This window comes from Convolutriloba macropyga, chromosome 11 (genome assembly GCF_964194025.1).
Source record: "Convolutriloba macropyga chromosome 11, txConMacr16.3, whole genome shotgun sequence".
In the NCBI taxonomy this organism is placed as follows: Eukaryota; Metazoa; Xenacoelomorpha; order Acoela; family Convolutidae; genus Convolutriloba; species Convolutriloba macropyga.
In genome coordinates, this window is record NC_134478.1 from 49,630,104 (window position 1) to 49,651,865 (window position 21,762).

General features: G+C 33.9%; 2 protein-coding genes across 3 annotated transcripts in view; one reads left to right on the plus strand and one right to left on the minus strand.

The window, feature by feature from the left end:
* The window catches only part of LOC142349159 (low-density lipoprotein receptor-related protein 2-like), a 341,838-nt gene that overhangs the window by 126,020 nt on the left and 194,056 nt on the right, over positions 1-21,762 (plus strand). The window contains 5 exon segments of the mRNA XM_075400574.1: positions 11,978-12,158; positions 12,440-12,565; positions 19,214-19,329; positions 20,352-20,563; positions 21,425-21,635. Coding sequence (XP_075256689.1) covers positions 11,978-12,158; positions 12,440-12,565; positions 19,214-19,329; positions 20,352-20,563; positions 21,425-21,635 — 846 coding nt within the window.
* On the minus strand, positions 1,930-8,695 carry LOC142349315 (cysteine-rich protein 1-like). Of its 2 annotated transcripts, none has more exons than XM_075400788.1 (3): positions 8,527-8,695; positions 3,111-3,253; positions 1,930-2,543 (listed from the first exon to the last, which is right to left on the minus strand). In XM_075400788.1, exons 2-3 carry the CDS (start codon positions 3,250-3,252, stop codon positions 2,452-2,454), a joined length of 234 nt encoding a protein of 77 aa, XP_075256903.1. In that variant the 5' UTR covers position 3,253; positions 8,527-8,695; the 3' UTR covers positions 1,930-2,451. The 2 variants fall into 2 exon arrangements, with proteins under 2 accessions (XP_075256903.1, XP_075256904.1); XM_075400789.1 differs by lacking the exon at positions 8,527-8,695 and adding an exon at positions 3,544-3,671.

Below are 21,762 nucleotides of genomic sequence, written 5' to 3' on the forward strand. Positions count from 1 at the left end.
TTAGGCACATTAACAGATGACACAGTAAATTTATTATTAGGGACTTTACAAAGCAGAGGTCATTTACCTCCAAGCAAAATTAATGGGATCACGTGAGAGATTTCTTTATTACATTAAAGCTTTTGAAACTTGTAAGGCTCCGAAATTACAAAATTGTGCTAATAATGGGAGTACAGTAGACAAATTTGGGTAAATTTCTTTGAATTTTGGGTAATTTTTTGAAATGTGGTGATAAAACTGGGAATTTTCAGCTCAAACTTGTTAATTTTTGGCCACGAATTCGGTATTTTTGATAAGATTTGGGTAGATTTTGATAAGAATTGGGTATAATTTGCCACGAATTGGGTTTTTTTTGGTAAGATTTGGGAAGTTTTTGATAAGAATTGGGTTTTATTTGCCACGAATTGGGTATTTTTTGGGAAGAATTGGGTATTTTTTGATAAGAATTGGGTATTTTTTGGTCAGAATTGGGTATTTTTTTTAGAAAAATTGGGTATTTTTTGCCAAAAATTGGGTATTTTTGCCTGGAATTGGGTATTTTTTGGTAAAAATTTGGTATTTTTTGCCTAGAAATGGGTATTTTTTTAGTAAGAATTGGGTAATTTTTGGTAAAAATTGGCTATTTTTTGCCAAGAATTTGGTATTTTTTGGCCAAAATTGGGTATTTTTTGCCAAGAATTGGGTATTTTTGGCCAAAATTGGGTATTTTTTGCCAAGAATTGGGTATTTTTTGGTCAGAATTGGGTATTTTTTGGGAAGAATTAGGTATTTTTTGGGAGGAATTGGGTATTTTTGCCAAGAATTCGGTATTTTTTGGCAAAAAATGGTAAAATTGTCAAAATTTAACTATATCAGCCCAAAATCGGGTAAATTCAGTAAAAATTGACTGAATTGCAATGAAAAATGATAAAATAGTATTCTCCTTATGTAAATGAATGAAAGAAAGTTATAGTTGTGATAACTATGCGCGGATGAATAAAATGTGAAAATGACTAAAAGTGAAAGTTCCGCAGATATATTAAGTAGATAAGATTAGCTGAAGTGCATTAGAGCGGATGCATTTCCCTGGGGTAATTACGATAATTACCCCTGGGTAATTACGATAAGATGACAGGTCTATTGTTCTCACTCTCTTTTTTAGGTACGTCTTTGGAAAATTGATGAAAATAGGCTATAGGTAATCTTTATACATAGGTACGTCCTTTTACCCCCCCCCCCCAGCTCTGCTCGCCTACTACTACTTATTTCCTATCTAAAATGGAGTGGGTTTTTTTCCGCGGCGGTTTATTTCTGCAACCGAATTCAATAAGTTTTCCTTGAATTGCAATTGTCATGTCAAAATTTTAAGGTATTTCGAACTTGAAAGCCAACAAAAATTGAAATTATTGAGGACCTCTAATCAGCTCAGCAAGCTGAAAAATTTTGCACAAAGCGTAGTCTTTTTGTAATAGTAAAGAGCTATAAAATAAAACCAAAATTAGTTTCGAGATTCAGGCGGCCTTAGTGGAAAAATCTTGGTCTACCATTAACAAAATTCAAGCATCGTTTTTTGTTTTCAAGCTACCGATATAAGTTTTCGGAAAAATTCATTTTTTGTCACCTTTTGAATTTTTATGTTAACTCGACTGCAAGCAATTCACTTCTAAGATATTTAGTTCATTCTGTTGCTTCTGATTGGATTTTCCGACACCTAAATTGTCTTACAATTTTTAATAAAAAACTCATGGCAATAAATTTTCAAACTTCAGGGTATTTTGCATTACTTTTATAAGTTACAGAAGATGCTTACAGCGAGAGTCTATAAAATTTGCTATGTTCTGTGAATGAAGATATGAGCTCACGACTTCAACTCTAACTAACCAGATTTTATATAGCTTTACGAATGGTATTCTGTTTTCTAATGTCATCCATGTAACAACAATCAAAAAATTTCGCGAGAAAAGATTTCAATTCAACATGCTTTATTGTCTTTCCAAGCATGGGTGGCTCCCTCTTTTAAATTAACCAGTAAACTAACCGATTGAATTTTAGACTTGATAGCTCACTGCGATATTTGTAGTGTTAGAGAAAGCTTTATCCCGAGTTGTCTCTTTTTCACAAAATAATTTTGATACTTGTAATGCTTAAACAATAAACACCAAAATTGGTACATTAATTCTTCCCACTATACGTATAAACAATCAGTTATTTGAAGTGAACCAAAATTATGACCTCGGCGCAGAGCCACCCAAGTTTTCTAATAACAATAAATAAATAATCAAATATCAACGTTAGTATAGCAAATTAATAAACTATTGTAATAAGTAATTGTTTAATCACATCAATTTCCACGAAAGCAGTTAAAAAATAAAATCGCCAAAATGTTTAATGTACTGTTTTGTTTGTTAATCAAAATCTATAATATTATTTGTTGCTTTGACTAGACTTGAGTTGGTTAACGATAGTTGATCTCTAGTCGTACTTGTGGCTCTCGGCTCCCCCTCTTCCGAATCCGCCTGGGCCGAATAGTGCCGAGTAACAGGGCTGGTGACAGTATGGCTTCCCTGCAAACATTTCAGGAGTGTATGATTAAGTCATTAAATTAACACTAGTTAAGTATAAAATGAAAACGAAGGCAATCAGCAACCTAAGTAAAAACAATTATTACAAATTCAAATAATAATGACAAAAAAATCTATTTGTATTCGAAAGGAGTTTTATTCTAAGAAATTAAAAAACTTTGTCTATCTCAGACTGTTTAGTGGCCTTTACTACTTTTAAAGTTTCTTCAAATATAACGCATGATAAATAAACAACGCTATTTTTATGACCTCAATTTTTTCATTTTTCGGATAATACAAATTATTTGGCCCCTGTTGTTAAAATATTAAAAACTTGAAAGCGTATGCATAACTATGAATACGCTAGGATTTCTCAAAAGTACCAGGATTCTGAAGTAAAAATTTATAATAGATTCAAATTGTTTGGACCCTTTTTCCAGCTCTAATTCAGCTATTTTCCCTCAAAGATTTCAGCAAAGTCCTCAATCCAGTATGCCTGTTATGCAAACTCATGTTGCCAAGCACCGATTTTTTATGAACTTATACTTGAAAAAAAACATTTCAACTAACCTTCGTGTTCGGCGTGTTTGCCAGTTGAGAGTGTCTTTTTGCACTTTTCACACTTGAGACAGGGTCTGTGCCAGTCCTTGCCCAGTGACGTCACCTTCTCAGCAAAGTACACCTCCTTCGTACAACGGGGACACTTGGGCATCCTACCACACATACAAACCACCGCCCATTAGGAAGTGGAATCTATTGTATTTATTATGCCCCCGATTACATATATATTATATACCGTTATAAAGCACGTAACTATATAAAAAATGCAATAAAAATTGCAAGTCTGCTGGGGGGGGGGGGGGGTGGGTGGTTTTCAGTGATATTTAACCTATCAAAAACTATATGCCTCAAAGGTCTTAATTGAATCCAGCAAAATATTCTCCCAATTTTATTGATCTATTACGGCATCCAAATGAACAATAAACAAAAACAAAAAGCTAACCTTATTTTAGCGGTGACTGTATGTGAAAAATTTTCTTTTTGATTTGATGTTTTGTGATTACAGCAATTTTAGCTTTTCAGTTCAATTAGCTTGTTTGTCTCTACACATTACATTGCAAAAATCACATTTGCTCGAGTAAATATTCTAGCGGTACATCGCTGTTTTACGCATGTATTTTACTCACATGTATTAAGATCTGGAAAGTAAGAGAGCGCGAAAAGGTGCGATCCGCTCAAATTTTGGTATATATGTCGCTAGTTTTCGCATTTTACAGTGTAACTTACAAGTGTAATTGACTGTAATCCTTTGATCAGGGCTATTAGTCCTTTTATCATTCGGGCTAGCGAAGGTTTCAAAGGTTTCAAATGTCAAAGTTTAAGCTGAAAATACGCAGATAACCACATTTTGATGTTCATTTGCATGTCTAGATTTTTCGAACCTTTGCATGCGTAGCAATTTTTTTGGGACTACTGTATAGCGTGTCCTATAAAGTTGAGAAACGCTAACGTTTCAGAACCCACTGGACAGCTTTCAAAGGTCAAAAATCAATTTTAAAGCCATGCTGTTAAAACCGGTGGAAATTGAGATGAAAAGCAAGGAATTTGGCATATTTCTGCTCAGTTGCCCTTTTTCGCGTCTTTTGAATGCTCATCATTTGAAATTTATAGGACAGACTGCATATAGTTTTATGGGACCCACTATATTGGTTCAGAAACTCTGATTTCCAAATTGGGTTCCGTGTTGTCGAACAATGGATGCAATCGAACAAGTAGTATCTTATCTGGCTGTTTCATTGAGATTTGTGCTCTTAAGTAGACGATTAAAAATGTCTTAACTAAAGCAAATGTTCAAAAGCTTAAAGTGTCTAAGTGTCCACAACACACTAAGTGTCCACAAAGGTCAAAGATCTCAGGGGTTGGAAGCAAAACTGACGCCTGTAACATTTTTAAATGAATAGTTTTTTGAACGCGTGATTATCTGACTGTATAATTAAAAGCAAAAGTGATTTCCAATTCACTTATTTATTCTTTCCGGTTGACAGCTGCGATTCTTCTATGTTCTTCCATTTTCTTATTTTTTTGTTTAGATCCACTTGTGGGGGGAAAACTATATACTCAAATGGGTTTTTTGTTCAGTCAATTTTGGTTGATGCATATAATCATCGCAGAAAATTGAGACTAGTATCATTAGAAACCCCATCCAGCGTAGAAAATGGAATTTAAAAGAGTTTAATGATTTTCGTTTCTTGCATGGAATTATCGAGGTTTTGATTTTTGGGGAAATTAGACGGAATCACTTTTTTAATCACATTTTCCGTATTTCTTAATCCAATGTTTGACATTTTTGCTCATGTTTGTTAAAATTGTAAACAGCACTGCGATAAATTGTACTGATAGGGAAAAAGGAGGCTTGCGGATTGGTTTTATCTTAGTTTTGTCAATAAATTGTTTCTATTTTTCAAATTTAAGTCTTTTTTTCACAAATGACACCCAATGAGCTTTTTTATCCGTCATTGTTTGAATTTGTCGGAAGTAGAGACCTATCATCTGCTATCACATTCTTAGAAAACTCTTCGAAAAGGCTAATTGTACTCTCAATTCCTATAGCAGTCTTCTGGAACTAATTCTTTGCGCATTGAAAGAAGGCGCTAAAGAACCTTTCAATAGATTCCAGTGAAAAGCTTATAGTTTTATGGGACCCACTATTTTGGTTGAAAAATTTTGCTTTCCAAATTGGGATAGGTGTTGTGGAACAATGAATGCAATCGAACAAGTAGTGTCTTATCAGGCTGCTTCATTCAGATTTGTGCTCCTAAATAGACAATTAAATATGTCTAAACTGTGGTAAATCTTCAAAAGGTCAAAGTGTCTTAGTGTCCACAAGCCCTAAGTGTCCATAAAGGTCAAAGATCTCTAGGACTAGAAGAAGAACTGACGCCTGTAACATTTTTAAATGAATGGTTTTTTTGAACGCGTGGTAATTGACTGTATAATAAAAAGCAAAAGTGAGTTCAAATACACTGAATTGCTTTTTCTGGATAACAGCTGAGATTCTTCTATGTTCTTCTGTTTTCTTATTTTTTTGTTTAGATTCACTTGTGGGGCGAAAAACTATATACTCAAATGGGTACTGTCAGTTTTGGTTGATGCATATAATCTTCGCGAAAATTGAGACTAGTATCATTAGAAATCCCATCTAGCGTAGAATATAGAATTTAAAAGATCTTCTTTATTTTCGTTTCTTACTTGGATTTATCGAGGTTTTGATTTTTGTCCAAATTAGAGGGAATCACGTTGTTTTTAGTTTGACAATTTTGCTCATATTTGTTAAAATTGAAAACAACAATGTCATTAAGTTTTTTATAGGAATAAATGAGGCTAACCAATTGATTTTATCCTAGTTTTGTGGTTAATGTTCCTAATTTTTCCAATTTAAGTAATCGTTTTTTGCATTTTTGTTTCTTTTAGGGCTGATTACTGACATCACTGATTGCAAATCAAGGCCCGATTAGTGACAGACCCTATTCACAACAAAGTGATGCCAAAAACTGTACTTAATGTCTTAGAGGAGGTTCGTTTTTTAATGGATTTGACAATGTTTTTTCGTAAATTTCAATTGATTTCTCAGGTGTGATCTTCTTTTGTCACTCTTTTTGCAGCGTCATGAGTTTACCCGATTCATTAAAGATCCAATTGCGTTGTTTATGATCTATAGAGGAAGCTATAAAAGGTATTCAGTTGTTTTTTAATGCCTCATTGTGTTTTTGAACATATTTCAGTTAGGTTCTGAAGTTTGCCAATCATTTCTGTCCATATGTGGCTTAGTCTCAATACATACAGGGAAAAGTTTATTACTACTGAAGCGAAAGACACTCTTTATATTGTTTTCATATTTAACTAATGCTTTCTGGGCTTTCTTACTACGAAATTTCAAAACATATTTGTGAATTTTGCATATTTACCTTTTTTTGAGATTGTTATGTGTTCCGTTTTCATACTATCACATTAAGGAAAGCTCAAATTGGCATTGAAAGAAGGACCAAAAGAACCTTTTTATAGATTTCAGTGAACAACTTTTAGTTTTCAGTTCTGATCCCTTGCAGAAGTTTTGGATTTTTTTGTTATTGCCTCTTATTATTGTTCTTTATGTTGATTTTTGTCACATTTTTCATTATCAAAGGCCTAAACTGCTTCTATGGAGGTTTAATTGAATCAATTTACTGGTTTCAGTCTATAGCTGAGGAATAATTAATACCATCAATTAATTATTTTTTTAGAATATCATTTTGAACTTCAATTTTCGATTATTTTTCGAAGTTCAAAGTTCAATTTTGAAATTCAATAATTTTATAATTTTGAACTTCAATATTTGTTCTCATTGTCATCATCAAGTAAATAAGCCTCAAAATTGACAGGGCTCATCGACTTTTTGTCGCTCAACGCAATGTCGCTGCTATTGATTATGTTTTGTCTAATGTCTTTAGTGCTTATAAACGTGTTTTCATAAGAGTTTAGTGAGTTTTAGATGCCTCTCAAAACTCTTGGTTCTTTTTGTTGTCTTTTTTCACAAAGACCTTTTTCAAAAAAGACCCATTTAAAATCCAAGCTGACCCATAAACTTCGAATTCTTTATGTCAATTTTTCACCGGCTCTATATGTCTTATATTTTTAAGGTCTTCAATACTAAGGTTCCGAGAAAAAATTGTGTGAAATTTTAAGTTCTGCCCTTGTTTTTTATCTTCATATGAATCAGTCTGATTAATCACAAACTGGAGTTCATTTGTTTCTGTTTGTAGTTGTTTGTTGTCTTTTTCACCAAGGCTCTTTACAACGAAGACCCAGTTAAAATTAAAAGACCCCACCAAAAAGTGAAAATCTTTTTTGTTCAATTTATCGTTTTAAATGGTTTTTCACTTTCTGAGAGTTTTAATTGCTCCAAAACTTTGGTTGTGTGAATGGTTTGTGAAATCTTGAGTTCTGTCCGTATTTATTGTTTTTTTGATGTCTTATGATTCGGTCTTACTAATAACAAGCACAACTGGCTTCGTGAGGAGATTCAATTTAACCTGTTTCTTTTCTAAAAGGAGGGAAAACGTTTTTGTTAAACGATATGTGAAATCTTGGAAGTTACCCATCTTTTCGTCAGTTGCGTGACAATTACATAAAAACGTAGATGAGTGGGGTCAGAACATTATGTGCGAACGCACATTACCGCGAGTCCTTGTTTTTCATAGAAAATCTTTAAAACTTTGAAACCTCATTTATTTAGTTTCGCACCAATTACGAGGAATTATATATCTTTTAATTGTATTTTTCGCCCCTTTTTGTCCTTTTTGCTCTATTTTTTATTGAGACAGGTTTAGCATATATTGCATATAATACGATTACGAATTAATACTTCTGTTCTACACAATTGTTGTATCTGTAATTTTTGGCTTCATGAATTGGAATAAAAGTTTTGATTAATGGGAAACTATTGAGTGATTGATTCTACGAAGTCACTCGGGTAGCATTGAAAAATCAATAAGTTGCGTTAATTTTGAGGAGAAGGGTGTGCCAATATATCAGCTGTGTCGGTAGCATAGAAAACCCGCAATTAAATTAGAAGCTAGAACTGAGAAGAATTGAATGGGGAATGTAAAAGTTAAAACCCTGGTCATTTATCCCACTTAAAGAATTTGGGGTGAACAAAAGCACGGCGGACTTTTTCAAACCAAATGATTCAGATGAAAAAGTGGTCATAACCAGAAGCGCAGACAAAAATTGAAACATTATTGGGAATTAAGTGCAATTAATTGCGGCTTCTTGAAAACCAATTTTGAAAAAATAACCACTCAACGCCTCTGTGTGTGTGTGTTTACTCTCGAACAAATTGACTGTCGTTTTCTGAGAAAAACATCCTAAAAGAAGCTTTTGATTTTGTTCTGAATGCTAATTTTACTTTCAGCTGTTTCCTCGAAAATAGTCAAAAAGAATGTCTTACCTTTGAAAAACTGGTCTTTCTCGAACAACAAACGAATTCTTATCTCTCCCTATACAAACTAGCACCACAAAATGAAACTTCTAAACGATAGGAAGAAAGGAACAAACTGAATTATACCGAATTTACTGGTTTAATATTCTTTCTTGTTAAATTACAGATCGGGAACTGTAAATAAATGGAAATTGGGTAAAACCCCGCACGTGGTCAAACTATGGGCTCGTTCTAACATATCGGAACCACATTTATTCACGGGTTCTTACTACTACGTAAGCATATATTTACGTCACGCAGTTTACTACGGGTGTCTGTGAAAACATTTAGCCCAAATTGCGCCCAAAATTGGTTGGGGGGTGGGTACACGTTTACGTGCTGTAATGAGGTGTTCATGAATGGGTATTTATTGCCCAGAAATCACAACTAATAACTTGCGTCATTCGCAGCCATTCTCAGATTGAATATTTTCCATAGAATTCTAACTTTTGATACCTTTTCGAATGTATTTTTCATTGAAGATCTTAGCAAATCCTGAACTTGATTTGTAATTTAAGGCAATTGACGTGGTATTATCATGTTAAGTGGGAAAGAGCTAAGTTGTTTTCTGGGAATTATTTGAAATAAGCAATCTTACATTAAGTAACTTAAGTTGAGTCAGTTCATTATTTCGCAAGGTTCTTTTTAGTCAGTTGATCTCGAACGTCTGTTCGTGAAAGTGTATTCAAAGTTTGTATCCGATATTGGTCCTCATTGTAATACCTGATCCTGTTGTTCCCTGAATAATTTTCATAGTGTTGATTGTATTACAATTGGAAGTTCGCACCGCAATTTCCGAATGAGTATATTATAAATAAATGTCATCCTTAAATGTCTCAAAATTTGATGCCTTTAAAGGTTTCCAAATTTTCGGTTAAATTAACAATCGGCTATATAATATCTAATATTAGATAATATAGAACACGTGCCCTAAGGCATAATAAACAGATCTTAAGGGGTCATATTGAATGCGACCGCCCGTACTTCAGAAAACAGAAGTGAACAAAATGACATGCTCTAAATCACGATCTTATCATGACAAGTATAATGCCTCAAGACAATATTTACCATAAGCCCATGGACAAGTGTTTTAGCAACAATTTTGCAATTTTTTGAGTCCCCTATAAATAAATTTTTTCAATTCTTACCTGATATTGTGACAATTTTTGTAGCAACTTGCAAATAGCGTGATGCGATTAAACCAAAAGATTTTTCGTAAAAAAAATATAATGCCTCAGGTTCTCAGTTTATTTTTAAAGCATAATTGCCTGATCGGCACAATTTTTAAATGTTTGAACTGCTCGAGCTGGTACCATTTGATGACAAAATTACGCAAAAGTAAACTTATTTACATTAAGGAGGCCTGGTAGTGTGCATTTGGGCATAATGTTACGACCCCGCCAATCTATACTTTTAACTTATTTGTCTGTAAATAAACAACAGATAGAAAGTTTCAAAATTGGCTTAGTCTTTGAAAAAATGCTGCATGAGTAACCGAAGTCAAACTCAAAACAAAATCAAACTCAAACCAAAACCTAACTCAAACTCAAATGCCGTATTAGATGGCGATGAGACCTGCCCTGAAAAGATTACGAGACGAGACAAACAACAGAATAAACAATAACAAAAAACAGTAACTCCGGGAAAAACTAAAAAATTCCTCTTTTAAAACATTGTTTATTTGGTGGGAATAGGTAACAAGATTATAAGAAAAATAACAAACCCAGTCAAAATTGAAAAGTTCTCAAAGTACTCTCGAAAACACACAGTTTTGAAGCCATTAAACCATGATCTATTAATTGAAAGGATTATCTGTGCTCAATTGGACTTCATTTCAACATGGATGGAAATTGCTTTTGAAAGGACTATGCAAAAAACAACAAGTCTGACCACAAGAATAGACCAGTATCAAAAACTTACAAAATGTTTATGAAAAACAGATAGTTTCAAATTCAAAAAGATTAATCAGTTGATTCATAAAAAAATGAATTAAGAAATTAATGTTTGCTTCTCGAAAATAGCGGATGGGACCAGTCACTAATGGGACTAATTTGCATGTTGACGAAAAAAAAACAAAACGGGCAAAGTTTACAAAAACCTTGTTATTTTTGACAACAAACAAAAAAACTGAATGTCATCAAAAGCAAAAGCTATCATCAAAACGCCAAAACAGACTGTTATATAGCTTCAACTGATCTTCTTTCTAGTGCCAATAGCTACTGTCATTATTGTGATAATGTTACATAAAATTAGAAAAAATCTGCAGATGTTGTAAAACATCCAAAAATCGCAAGTTTTATGAAAGCTTGAAGTAACAAATTCACAAACTACACAGCCACACAGAATAAGTTATATTTCATAAAAAGAGGATGCTGCGCGTATCAGTATTTAGTCAAGGCTATAATTTGACAAAAATAGGATTGACAGTTTTTTTTTTCAATTGCTGATAATTTTTAAAAATTTGTTTTTAAACATTAAGAGCCATTTGATATCAGCTGACAGCATTAGACATGCAATTGGAATGCAAATTGGCCTCCGTTTTATAAGACTAAGTCGAAAGACTGCAATAGAGCAACAAATGGAGGTAAACTCAAAATTTTCATTAAAATTTACGAAGACAATGTTTTGAAGCCATGAAAAGCCGAAGGACCTTGTGAAAGTCAGTGTAAGCTATTCTGTGAAAACACAATATATGCTTACTGGGCTTCTTTTAATCACAAGTGGAATCTGTCATTATTAAATTCTTGATTCGAAAACTGATCTCTCTGTAATTGAGATACATTGAAAACAAAAGAGAATGAAAATACTTTTAAAAATTCAGCGAAGCAATACAATCCGAATACTTATGATTGTGAAAATCCAGGATGAGATCGGATCTTATTAAAAACACGTAACTATTGTTCCAAATTTTGGCTTAATACATAGTTTGTAAAGTAAACGACGAACATAATGCCAACATTACCATTGTGCCAAAATCTCTGGGAACGGGTCGAAACAGAATATATCCAAATACAAAAAACATTCCCTCTGATCTTTTCGTTCATAATCCGATTACAAATCGGATTATTTCAGTGGATAATTTAAGCAATAGGGTGCAACAGTGGTTATTTTTTGATACCTTGACACATTGGGTAATTTGTCATTAGCTATTATGTCTTATCAACATTGGGGGTATTTTCATGAAGAACTAAATTTTTGTCTTCTACTTTTTTTTAATGTGAGAATTGAACAAATTTTTTGTGCTTGCTTACTTATTGAAGTGGGGAGTACGCCATCTGTTGCGACACATTTGACATTGAACGACAATCTCGACTGTCCCGACAGATTAGCGACTTTCGATTTCGATCCTCAATTGACAAACCTTGAAGAGATTTCTTGTAACACCTAACTAAGTTTCCTAATCCCTTTTCCCCTTTTTTAGTGATTGACTGCATCGGTGGAGAAGATGAACAAAATTGCGAGACCTACGAGTGTCCGGAGAACCACGTGCGATGTCCTGGCTCATCGCTTCTATGTATCCCGGAGTCATTCCAGTGCAATGGGGAGATCAACTGTCCGTATGCTCTGGACGAGCCAGACTCTTGTGGTGTTATAGAGTGCAGGTTCGTCCATTGCCAGCTAGAGAGCACCCCAGAAATTTGATCGTTTCGAGCAAATTTTCTTAATTTCTTACGAGAAATCTACGTTATATGTTTAACATATAGGTTTTTAATCAACTTTAATTGTCTCAACTTCAAATGAATTCCAGATGTGAAACTTAAATTTTTAATGCTGTGTAATATTAAATATTGCTTCACAAGACATCACAAGTAATGAAAAAAAATCGCCTTGAAAAAGTTTTTATCCGTCTTCTCAATATCAGTTTTCCGTCAATCTCTTTCAGTGTGGACGAGTTCTCGTGTGCCGATGGTCGCCAATGTATCCCAATGTCGTATTTGTGTGACAGATATCCGGATTGCGCGGATGTTTCTGACGAAGGCGCTAACTACTGTGGCGAAGACAATGCTAGGTAGGTTTTGTTAAGTGGTGTGAAAAAATAACTTTACTGCAGAATGTCAATATGCCAGAAAAGAACATCAAGTTAACCGAAACATTTGACCGATTTTTATTGAAGTCTCTTAATATTCTACGTAGCTTACAGGCGAGTTATTTGACAAACCTTGGAGCTATTTGTTCCGACCCAATTGTGGGGGAGGAATTATATACTCAAATGGGTTTTTTTGTTCAGACAATTTTGGCTGATCGATATATTCATCGTACAGAGTTGAAACTGGCATCATTAGAAAGCTCGTCCAGCGTAGAATATGGAACTAAAAGATTTTTTTTGTATTTTTTTTCTACCGAGAGTTATCGAGGTCTAAACTTTTGAGAAAATTAGAGTGAATTCCGTTGTTTTTATTAACATTTTTTGTAATTTTTGACCAAATTTTCGTCATATTGCTAATACTTGTCAATATTTTCTGAAACAATGTTATTGGTTTTACGGTTAAGGATAGAGAAGGCTCGCCAATTTTTTCATCCGAGTTTTTTGGTTACTATTTCTGCTAAATTTTGCGCACCTGAGAAGACTTTTTAAATAAAAAAAGCTCCAAATAAAAATAAGCTTTTGTTTCCCACTCTGTTTAAACTTGCAGGAAGTGGAGACCTAACATCTGGCGCCACAATCTTTAAAAACTCAAAAAAAGAACTGTTTATTTGCTTCCTGTAGGAGTTTTCTGGAATTAAATTTTTGCGGGTCTTTTAAAAAGTAAAGCTAATAATTATGCAAAATGCATGATTTATTTGTGGTTTAATGAAACATTTCATTTGCTAACTCATCTATTTTTCAAACATATGGAATAATGACTTGTTTTCGTTGGACGCTGAGAAAAATCAGGGCTAGGCTTGATATTATCATGGATTCTTACAATGAGTAATTATTCGGATTATATTAGGGTGCGGTTTTTTTCATTAGGACGCGTTTTTGCTTTTTTAGTTTATTACTGTTAAGACTTTTTTCAAAACAAAGTCCAATCATTGACAGATCCTATTTACAACAAAACAAGGCCATACGAAAATGTAATTTGTCTTCAAAGAAAAACTCATAGTTTTTAATGTGTGTGACATTGTATTTTCGTAAACTTAACATGATTCCTTTTTTTATTTTGGATTCGTTTGTCACTTTTTTCAGCCTCATGACTACGTTTTTTTTCTAATTAAGGATTCAATTGGATTGGTTCTTAAAGAGCGACAGTTGAGCCTATACAATGCCTTCAGTTTTTATCTAATTCCTCTTATGACTGAATAAATGAGTTCTACGATAATTTTAGTGAAATTTTGAAATTTGTCATTTTTAATCATACTTCTGTCCACATGTAGCTTAGTCTAAATTTATTAAGAGCAAACCTGTTCCAAGTAAAGGAAAAAGCACTCTTTATAGTGGTTTTATATTCAAATAACGTTTTTTGGCTTTCTTACTACGAAATTTCAAAATGTTTTGCAAATTTTTGCATATTTAGCTGTATTTGAGGTAGTTATATATTCCCTTTTCAGCTAATCATTTTATGTATAACACCATGTGGCATTGAAGAATGCGGAAAAAAAATTTTGATGACTTCTGTGAATAGCTGATGGTTTTAACGACTGCGAAGCCGTTCTCTCACAAAATTCATTGAACTTTTGTCTTTGCTTATAATTGTGGTTTTTTTTTCGTTATTCTTGTCAATCAAAAGCTCTAATTGCTTCTATAGATGTTTAAACGAATTTTTCTGTTTCTGATTTTGGGCCAGAGTTAAAAGTTTTGAAGACTTTCAATTAATCTTCTTCAAGAAAATAATTTTGTACCGCCCAATTTTTGCATATTTTCCTGTATTTGGGGTTGTTTTTGTTCTCTTTTCAATTTTCCAGCTTACAGATATGTCCAACTAACGTTGAAGGAATGAGCAAAAGAACTTCGTTAAAGACTCCAGTGAATAGGTCATAGTTTCAACAGCTGCGCATCCGTGCTCTAACAAAATTTTTTAGGATTTTTTTGTTTCTGCCTTTAAATATCGTTTTTTTTTGTTGTCTTTTGTCATATTTAAGACAATCAATTAAGACAATTAGGGCTTTGAATGCTTCGACGATTGTTTAATTGAATATATTGCCTGATTTTAATTTATAGCTCACGGTTTTAAAGACTTTCCATTATTTTTTTTCAAGAAAAGATTTTTGTTATTCCCAATCCTTGTTCTCTTTGTCGTCATCAAGTAACCAAGACTTAGTAATGACAGAGCTCGTCATTTTTATGTTGCTGTGAGCAAAATTTATGCTGTTGGTTTTGTGTTAGAAGTTGGTTATGTGGGGCTTAGAAATGTTTTTTCGTAAGAATTTCGTGACTTTTCGATACTCGTTAAAATTTGTGGTTATTTTTGTTGTCTTTTCCACGAAAGTCCTTTTTCTAGAAGACCCAGTACAAGTCAAAAGGGACCAAAGAAAGTCATTGAGAATGTATTGACAATAGAAATAATGGCTTCAACACTGTGGCTTCGATAAATTGTTTGTGAAGTTTTGAGTTCTGTCCCTATTTTGCTTTTTTGTCGTCCTATGATTTGCTCTCAATAATAACCAGCACAACGGGATTCCTGAGCAGTTGCAATTTGATCTGCTTCTGTTTCATAGATATAATGGCTTCAACCCTGTGGTTTCGATAAAGTGTTTGTTAAATTTCTGTCCGTGTTTGCCGTTTATTTTGTCGTCCTGTGATTTGGCCTTAATAATAACCACTACAATTGGATTCCTGAGCAGTTGCAAATTGATCTGTACTGTTTCAGGTTGAAAGCTTATGGTTGGTTTGAACTTTTGAAAATTTTTCTATTAAAAAAATCAATGGATTTTGAGCTTTTTCACTTTTATATTTTTGCTTTCAATTTTGTAGCTTGGTCTCTGTAACGACAGGTCGTATCCTCGTTCCAGTAAACCAAGATTCAATCTTTATAATAGGTTTTTTGAAAAAAATAGTTTCTTAGCTTTGGTACTACGCATTTTCCTAAGAAAGGATTTTTGGATATTTGCTTATTCTGAGTTTTTTGTTTCATTTCCACATTATCACACTAATGGGGTGACCCAATTTGCGTTGAAAAATTGCAAAACTGACGGTGTTAAATATTCTTCATGAATATCTTATGGTTTCAACAGTTGCTGCACAATGTTTTATGGTAAATTTAACTGTTTTCTGTTTCGTTTTTTTCTTCTGTTAATTTTGCAGTCGTCACACATATTACGGATAAAGACAAGTCTCAATTGCTTCCTATGACGTATAAATTGGCCTTCCTAATGAGCCGAGTTGATACGAAGTGGTTTCAGTCAATTTGAAATTGGTTGTTTTCAAAAACAGAAACGTACTTTTGAAATTTGTCCGTTTTGCTCTTCTTTGTCGGGCTGTCACCTAGTCGCATTATGGAGAGGTCTTATATCTTATCCAATTAACATCTAATGAAGTACATGTTGATTTGTTTAGATGGGCTTTTATCGGATTTCGATTTCATTTTGTTTTTTTACAGCGTTCAAGATGTTCGCACAAGCTACAATTTCGAATTTCTGAAGAGGCATTTTGCTCTGAGAACCTAATTTTTGCTACTTGTTTAGGAGCTACGAACTTTATAGCAGCCAGATTTTTTGCTGAAATAATTTTGGCTGTTGGATATTTTATGCGAAGAGACGAAATGGTAGTATAATAAAAAAAAACTCGTTTAAAAAACGATTTTTAGAAGTTTTTTTTGATGTCTCGTTCTCTTGTCATTTAATTAAATGCTTAAAATGGTTTTTTTCAGCAAGGGATCTATTATAAAGTGATATAAAAATGTATACTACACAATTGACGTTCTATAAAAAAAAGTTTAACTGATTCCCCAAAATTGTACTTCCATTTTAAAAATTTCTCCGCAAATCAAACACAACCCTCAAACTGTTTCTATTTCACTGATAGCTAGTTTTTTTCTCTCTGATGATCAAATGGATGGCATAATTTTAATTATATAAAATATCTTGAGAGCATTTTAAATCAATTAGTCTAGCCGAAAAAGAAACAATTTCGAACAGATTTACTTCTAAATAGCTGAAGATTTGTTTCTACTTCAGTTTCAAATTTTGGGATAAAATTGCTAAATTGAGCGTAGTTGTATGGCTCATTTTTGTTTTTACCTCATTTCCAGCTTCGCATTATGGAGAGGTCTTATGTCTTATCCGATTAACATCTAATGAAGTACATGTTGATTTGTTTAGTTGGGCTTTTATCGGATTTCAATTTCATTTTGTTTTTTTACAGCGTTCAAGATGTTCGCACCAGCTACAATTTCGAATTTCTGAAGAGGCATTTTTGCTCAGAGAACCTAATTTTTGCTACTTGTTTAGGAGCTAAGAACTTTATAGCAGCCAGATTTTTTGCTGAAATAATTTTGGCTGTTGGATATTTTATGCGAAGAGACGAAATGGTAGTATAATAAAAAAAAACTCGTTTAAAAAACGATTTTTAGAGGTTTTTTTGATGTCTCGTTCTCTTGTCATTTAATTAAATGCTTAAAATGGTTTTTTTCAGCAAGGGATCTATTATAAAGTGATATAAAAATGTATACTACACAATTGACGTTCTATAAAAAAAAGTTTAACTGATTCCCCAAAATTGTACTTCCATTTTAAAAATTTCTCCGCAAATCAAACACAACCCTCAAACTGTTTCTATTTCACTGATAGCTAGTTTTTTTCTCTCTGATGATCAAATGGATGGCATAATTTTAATTATATAAAATATCTTGAGAGCATTTTAAATCAATTAGTCTAGCCGAAAAAGAAACAATTTCGAACAGATTTACTTCTAAATAGCTGAAGATTTGTTTCTACTTCAGTTTCAAATTTTGGGATAAAATTGCTAAATTGAGCGTAGTTGTATGGCTCATTTTTGTTTTTACCTCATTTCCAGCTTCGCATTATGGAGAGGTCTTAAGTCTTATCCGATTAACATCTAATGAAGTACATGTTGATTTGTTTAGATGGGCTTTTATCGGATTTCAATTTCATTTTGTTTTTTTACAGCGTTCAAGATGTTCGCACCAGCTACAATTTCGAATTTCTGAAGAGGCATTTTTGCTCAGAGAACCTAATTTTTGCTACTTGTTTAGGAGCTAAGAACTTTATAGCAGCCAGATTTTTTGCTGAAATAATTTTGGCTGTTGGATATTTTATGCGAAGAGACGAAATGGTAGTATAATAAAAAAAAACTCGTTTAAAAAACGATTTTTAGAAGTTTTTTTTGATGTCTCGTTCTCTTGTCATTTAATTAAATGCTTAAAATGGTTTTTTTCAGCAAGGGATCTATTATAAAGTGATATAAAAATGTATACTACACAATTGACGTTCTATAAAAAAAAGTTTAACTGATTCCCCAAAATTGTACTTCCATTTTAAAAATTTCTCCGCAAATCAAACACAACCCTCAAACTGTTTCTATTTCACTGATAGCTAGTTTTTTTCTCTCTGATGATCAAATGGATGGCATAATTTTAATTATATAAAATATCTTGAGAGCATTTTAAATCAATTAGTCTAGCCGAAAAAGAAACAATTTCGAACAGATTTACTTCTAAATAGCTGAAGATTTGTTTCTACTTCAGTTTCAAATTTTGGGATAAAACTGCTAAATTGAGCGTGGTTGTATTGCTCATTTTTGTTTTTACCTAATTTCCAGCTTCAACTTTCCGAAGGGATATATTGTTCCTCTTCTTATGTTGTTTTTAAACTGTTTCGTTATGCAGGTTGTCATTTTTTCACACATTAACAATGACACGAGTTTTTGGTTGAATTGAGTGATCGGATGGTTGATGATACAAGTGGCTTACCTTGTTCTGTCAAGGAGTATTGACTATCTCAATATCTTGGAAGTGTCTTTTGGACCTCATTTAACTGATGTCTTTCCCGAAAAAGCAAATCAAATCCTTTTTTTCAACAAATTTTACATCAATTTTTTTAAAAAAATTTCTTCTTTCTTTGAGCTTCCGTGAATCAGGTTGAAAATTTCCCGTCACAGACGTTTCTTGGAGTCTTTTGGAAAACTCTTTTGGAAATTAAATTTTTGATTATGCTCTATGTCGTACGTGCCAGTTTGACTTAAACCCTGTTTAACTGTTGGTATCGTAAAATGATGTCCTGCTTCTTAGAAACATCTTTTTCATTATGTATTTTTCGGATGTCATTTGCAAAGACATTGCAGAATTACATGATAAGAAAAATAGATTTTTGTTGTTTTTTCCTAGATTTCTCTTGTTGGTAGAATTAACGTAGATTAATAGGAATTTTTTAACACAAGTACAATACATTTTTCAATTATCACTTTTTAAAGAAGAGAAACCTTCCCTAGTTTTAACTTAATGTCAAATTTGGCATTAGTTTTGAACTAGGGTTGACTGTTTCGATTTGAGGGCCAAAAATGACGTATTTGTTTTCTAAAAATTCAAGCAAAAGACGAATTGAGGCAAACGTTTTCATGCAATCTTGGTCTTTTTCGAAAACATGCCATCAGTCATTTTGAAAAATTTTTATACAATATTTATCATTTAATTTGTTGGAACATTCGTGCATACGCACACTCTTCTCCTTTCGTGCCCTATTCTTGACTGCAACTTCAATTGAATGTGTTATTTTCCAGGTGTGTTCGTAGCATCCATTTCCAGTGTGAGGAATCTGGCATCTGCATAGACTTGGAACTGGAATGCAACGGCATCTCTGACTGCTATGACGGGTCAGACGAGGCGGATTGCCCGGGTAAGTTTTCTACAAACTGACGCAACATATCCGTGAACAAACTGATGCGCATTTTTACCACGTATTGAGCGAACCCATTAGTGACCCCATAAATGGTATTGCCGATTCAAAAATCCCTTCAATCGTCTACCAGTGCCGGCAACTATGACTAAAATAAGGGATCTCTAATGACCAAAAAAAGTGCATAAATTTTTTTTGGGGAGGGGGGGGGGGTTCGGGTGCAAACAAACTGGTTATATAGGACGGGGACAGGCTGAGGTCCCAGACCGAACGTCGATATGTCCAGACCGAAATAAACGCACAAGGGGGGGTGTCGTGCGTTCAAAATTACACGATCTGGAAACACGAATGAACGCACGATCGTCTGGACATAAGCAATTTTGAAATTACGATAGTGAGGGCATAGGCAACTTTGAACGAACGAAGGTCCAAACATAGTGACCCTGGAGCGCACGAAAATTTTTTGAATGGAAACAGTAAAGCCAAAACTTGATGAGCTCATGTTTATTTGACTAAACACTCTTACCAGAGTGCTCTATCAAGTGAAAGCTTTCTACCAAGAAAATCTCAACTCACTTGAGCTCAAAACTTACAAAACGTCAAACGCAGGAAAGGTCGCATCCATCTTTTTGCTTTGTTTTTGACATTTTCAGGCCTAAAATTATAGACCATTGCTGAAGTTGCAAAACAAAATCAAGCTTTAATTACTGGGTGGCTGGCACCCTTTTCAACCAATACTTTCTTCGAGCACCTTTTATTAATTTAAATTGTAACAACTGCTGGGGGACTTTATCACAACCATCACACCAAGATATCCCAACTTATATGATTAAAACTGGCGATAGGTCTGGACATACGCATTTTCGAACGTATGAAAGTCTGGATAGCATGAAAAGTTAGGGGATGCAATAAACATTTTATGTTATTATAAGAGTGTAAAAAATCAATTATAGATGGTGATTGATATAACGGCTCAGATATAAGACCACAGAAAGTTAATCTTTATAACCACATTTATCCAGATCTGGACTCTGGTGACGTCACGTGTCCCTCTGGCTCGTTCCGCTGTCACTCTGGGGAGTGCATGTGGAATGAGTACAAGTGTGATGACATCACAGACTGTGGGGATGGGAGCGACGAGAGCCAGTGTCACGTGACCAGCCAGAACTGTGACCCAGAGTTCTACTGGCTCTGTCTGTCTTATGAAGAGGAGCAATGCATTGAGCTGGACAAAGTTAGAAACATCCAAGTTTGGATCAGGATTACATTAGATGCTTTTTTCATTCTTTACAAACTTCTGAATTCAATTTCGCAGATTTTTTATCAAGAATGTCTCGTCGTTTTTGCAACTCCTGTTTTGGTTTGAGGACTATCGCAACTGCAGCCGAGGCTAAAAATTACATTTCAATGGTTTTCAGAGTTTTCGGAAAATTTTTTCAGCAGGCGATAGGCATAATTGATTAAAAAACTTAGCGATGATTTTCATAGCTGTTAAATTCCCCACAAAGTATATAGGATTTTTGCGGTAAAAAACACAATTTTTATCGCCATTTGTTCAGAATTCATAATTTTGTGATAATTTCTGAGTAATGGTCCACATGCTGCGGTCCCAGACCAAACTAGGTATTTCCATACTAGAGAAAAATGAACGAGGTGGAGCCCCTCGGTCAAAATTACACTGTACCCATTACATAGAACACAAGAATGTCTGGATATTAAAATCCGTCTGGAACGGTCTGGACATACGGAATTTCGTTCTGACATGTCAATATGGGTCTGTCTCAATGGATATGGATCTTTTCCGCTAGCATCAACCAAAAACTTGTTTTTATTGCATTTTTAGTGATTACGAGCTTTGTAAAGGGGTGTAATATAATTTTTTATGTCAAAAATTGTTACATATATGGTTGTTGATGTATTATACCAGGAACGATATTATGACAATAAATGACCTTTTCAGAAGGGAGGTAAACATTAATTTTTGAGGGGTGCCTAAATTTCGGCTATATAGTACTGGGGGGGGGGGGGGGGGGGGCTAGCGGAAAAGATCCGATATGATTATCTATAAAAATTCTCTATAAACTGAATAATACAGGTGTGCGATGGAAGAGATGATTGTTCGGATGGGTCAGATGAGCACTGCTCTGTGGGTCTGTGTGACGTCAACAACGGAGGTTGTGAACAGATATGTCATATCACTCCGAGAGGGGTGTCCTGTTCGTGTCATGAGGGGTACAAGCTTAGTAATGAAACTGCAGATATCTGGACGGCTATCCAGACTGGCGTTGCGGGAAAAACGTGTATTGGTAAGTTCTTTGCTCTTAGCATATATTTGAAATCGAAATCGATAGAAAGTTTCATTGAATAAATTAACTAGCTTGTGCCGGACCTACTGCGTACACATTGGTATAATGAAGCATCTGTTTTTTCTTA

Coding starts and splice junctions, on each gene's coding strand:
- LOC142349315 (XM_075400788.1), bottom strand. CDS start 3,252: ATGCCCAAGTGTCCCCGTTGTACGAAGGAGGTGTACTTTGCTGAGAAG. Junction 2,544..3,110: donor CAAACACGCCGAACACGAAG/GTTAGTTGAAAT, acceptor AAATGTTTGCAG/GGAAGCCATACTGTCACCAG.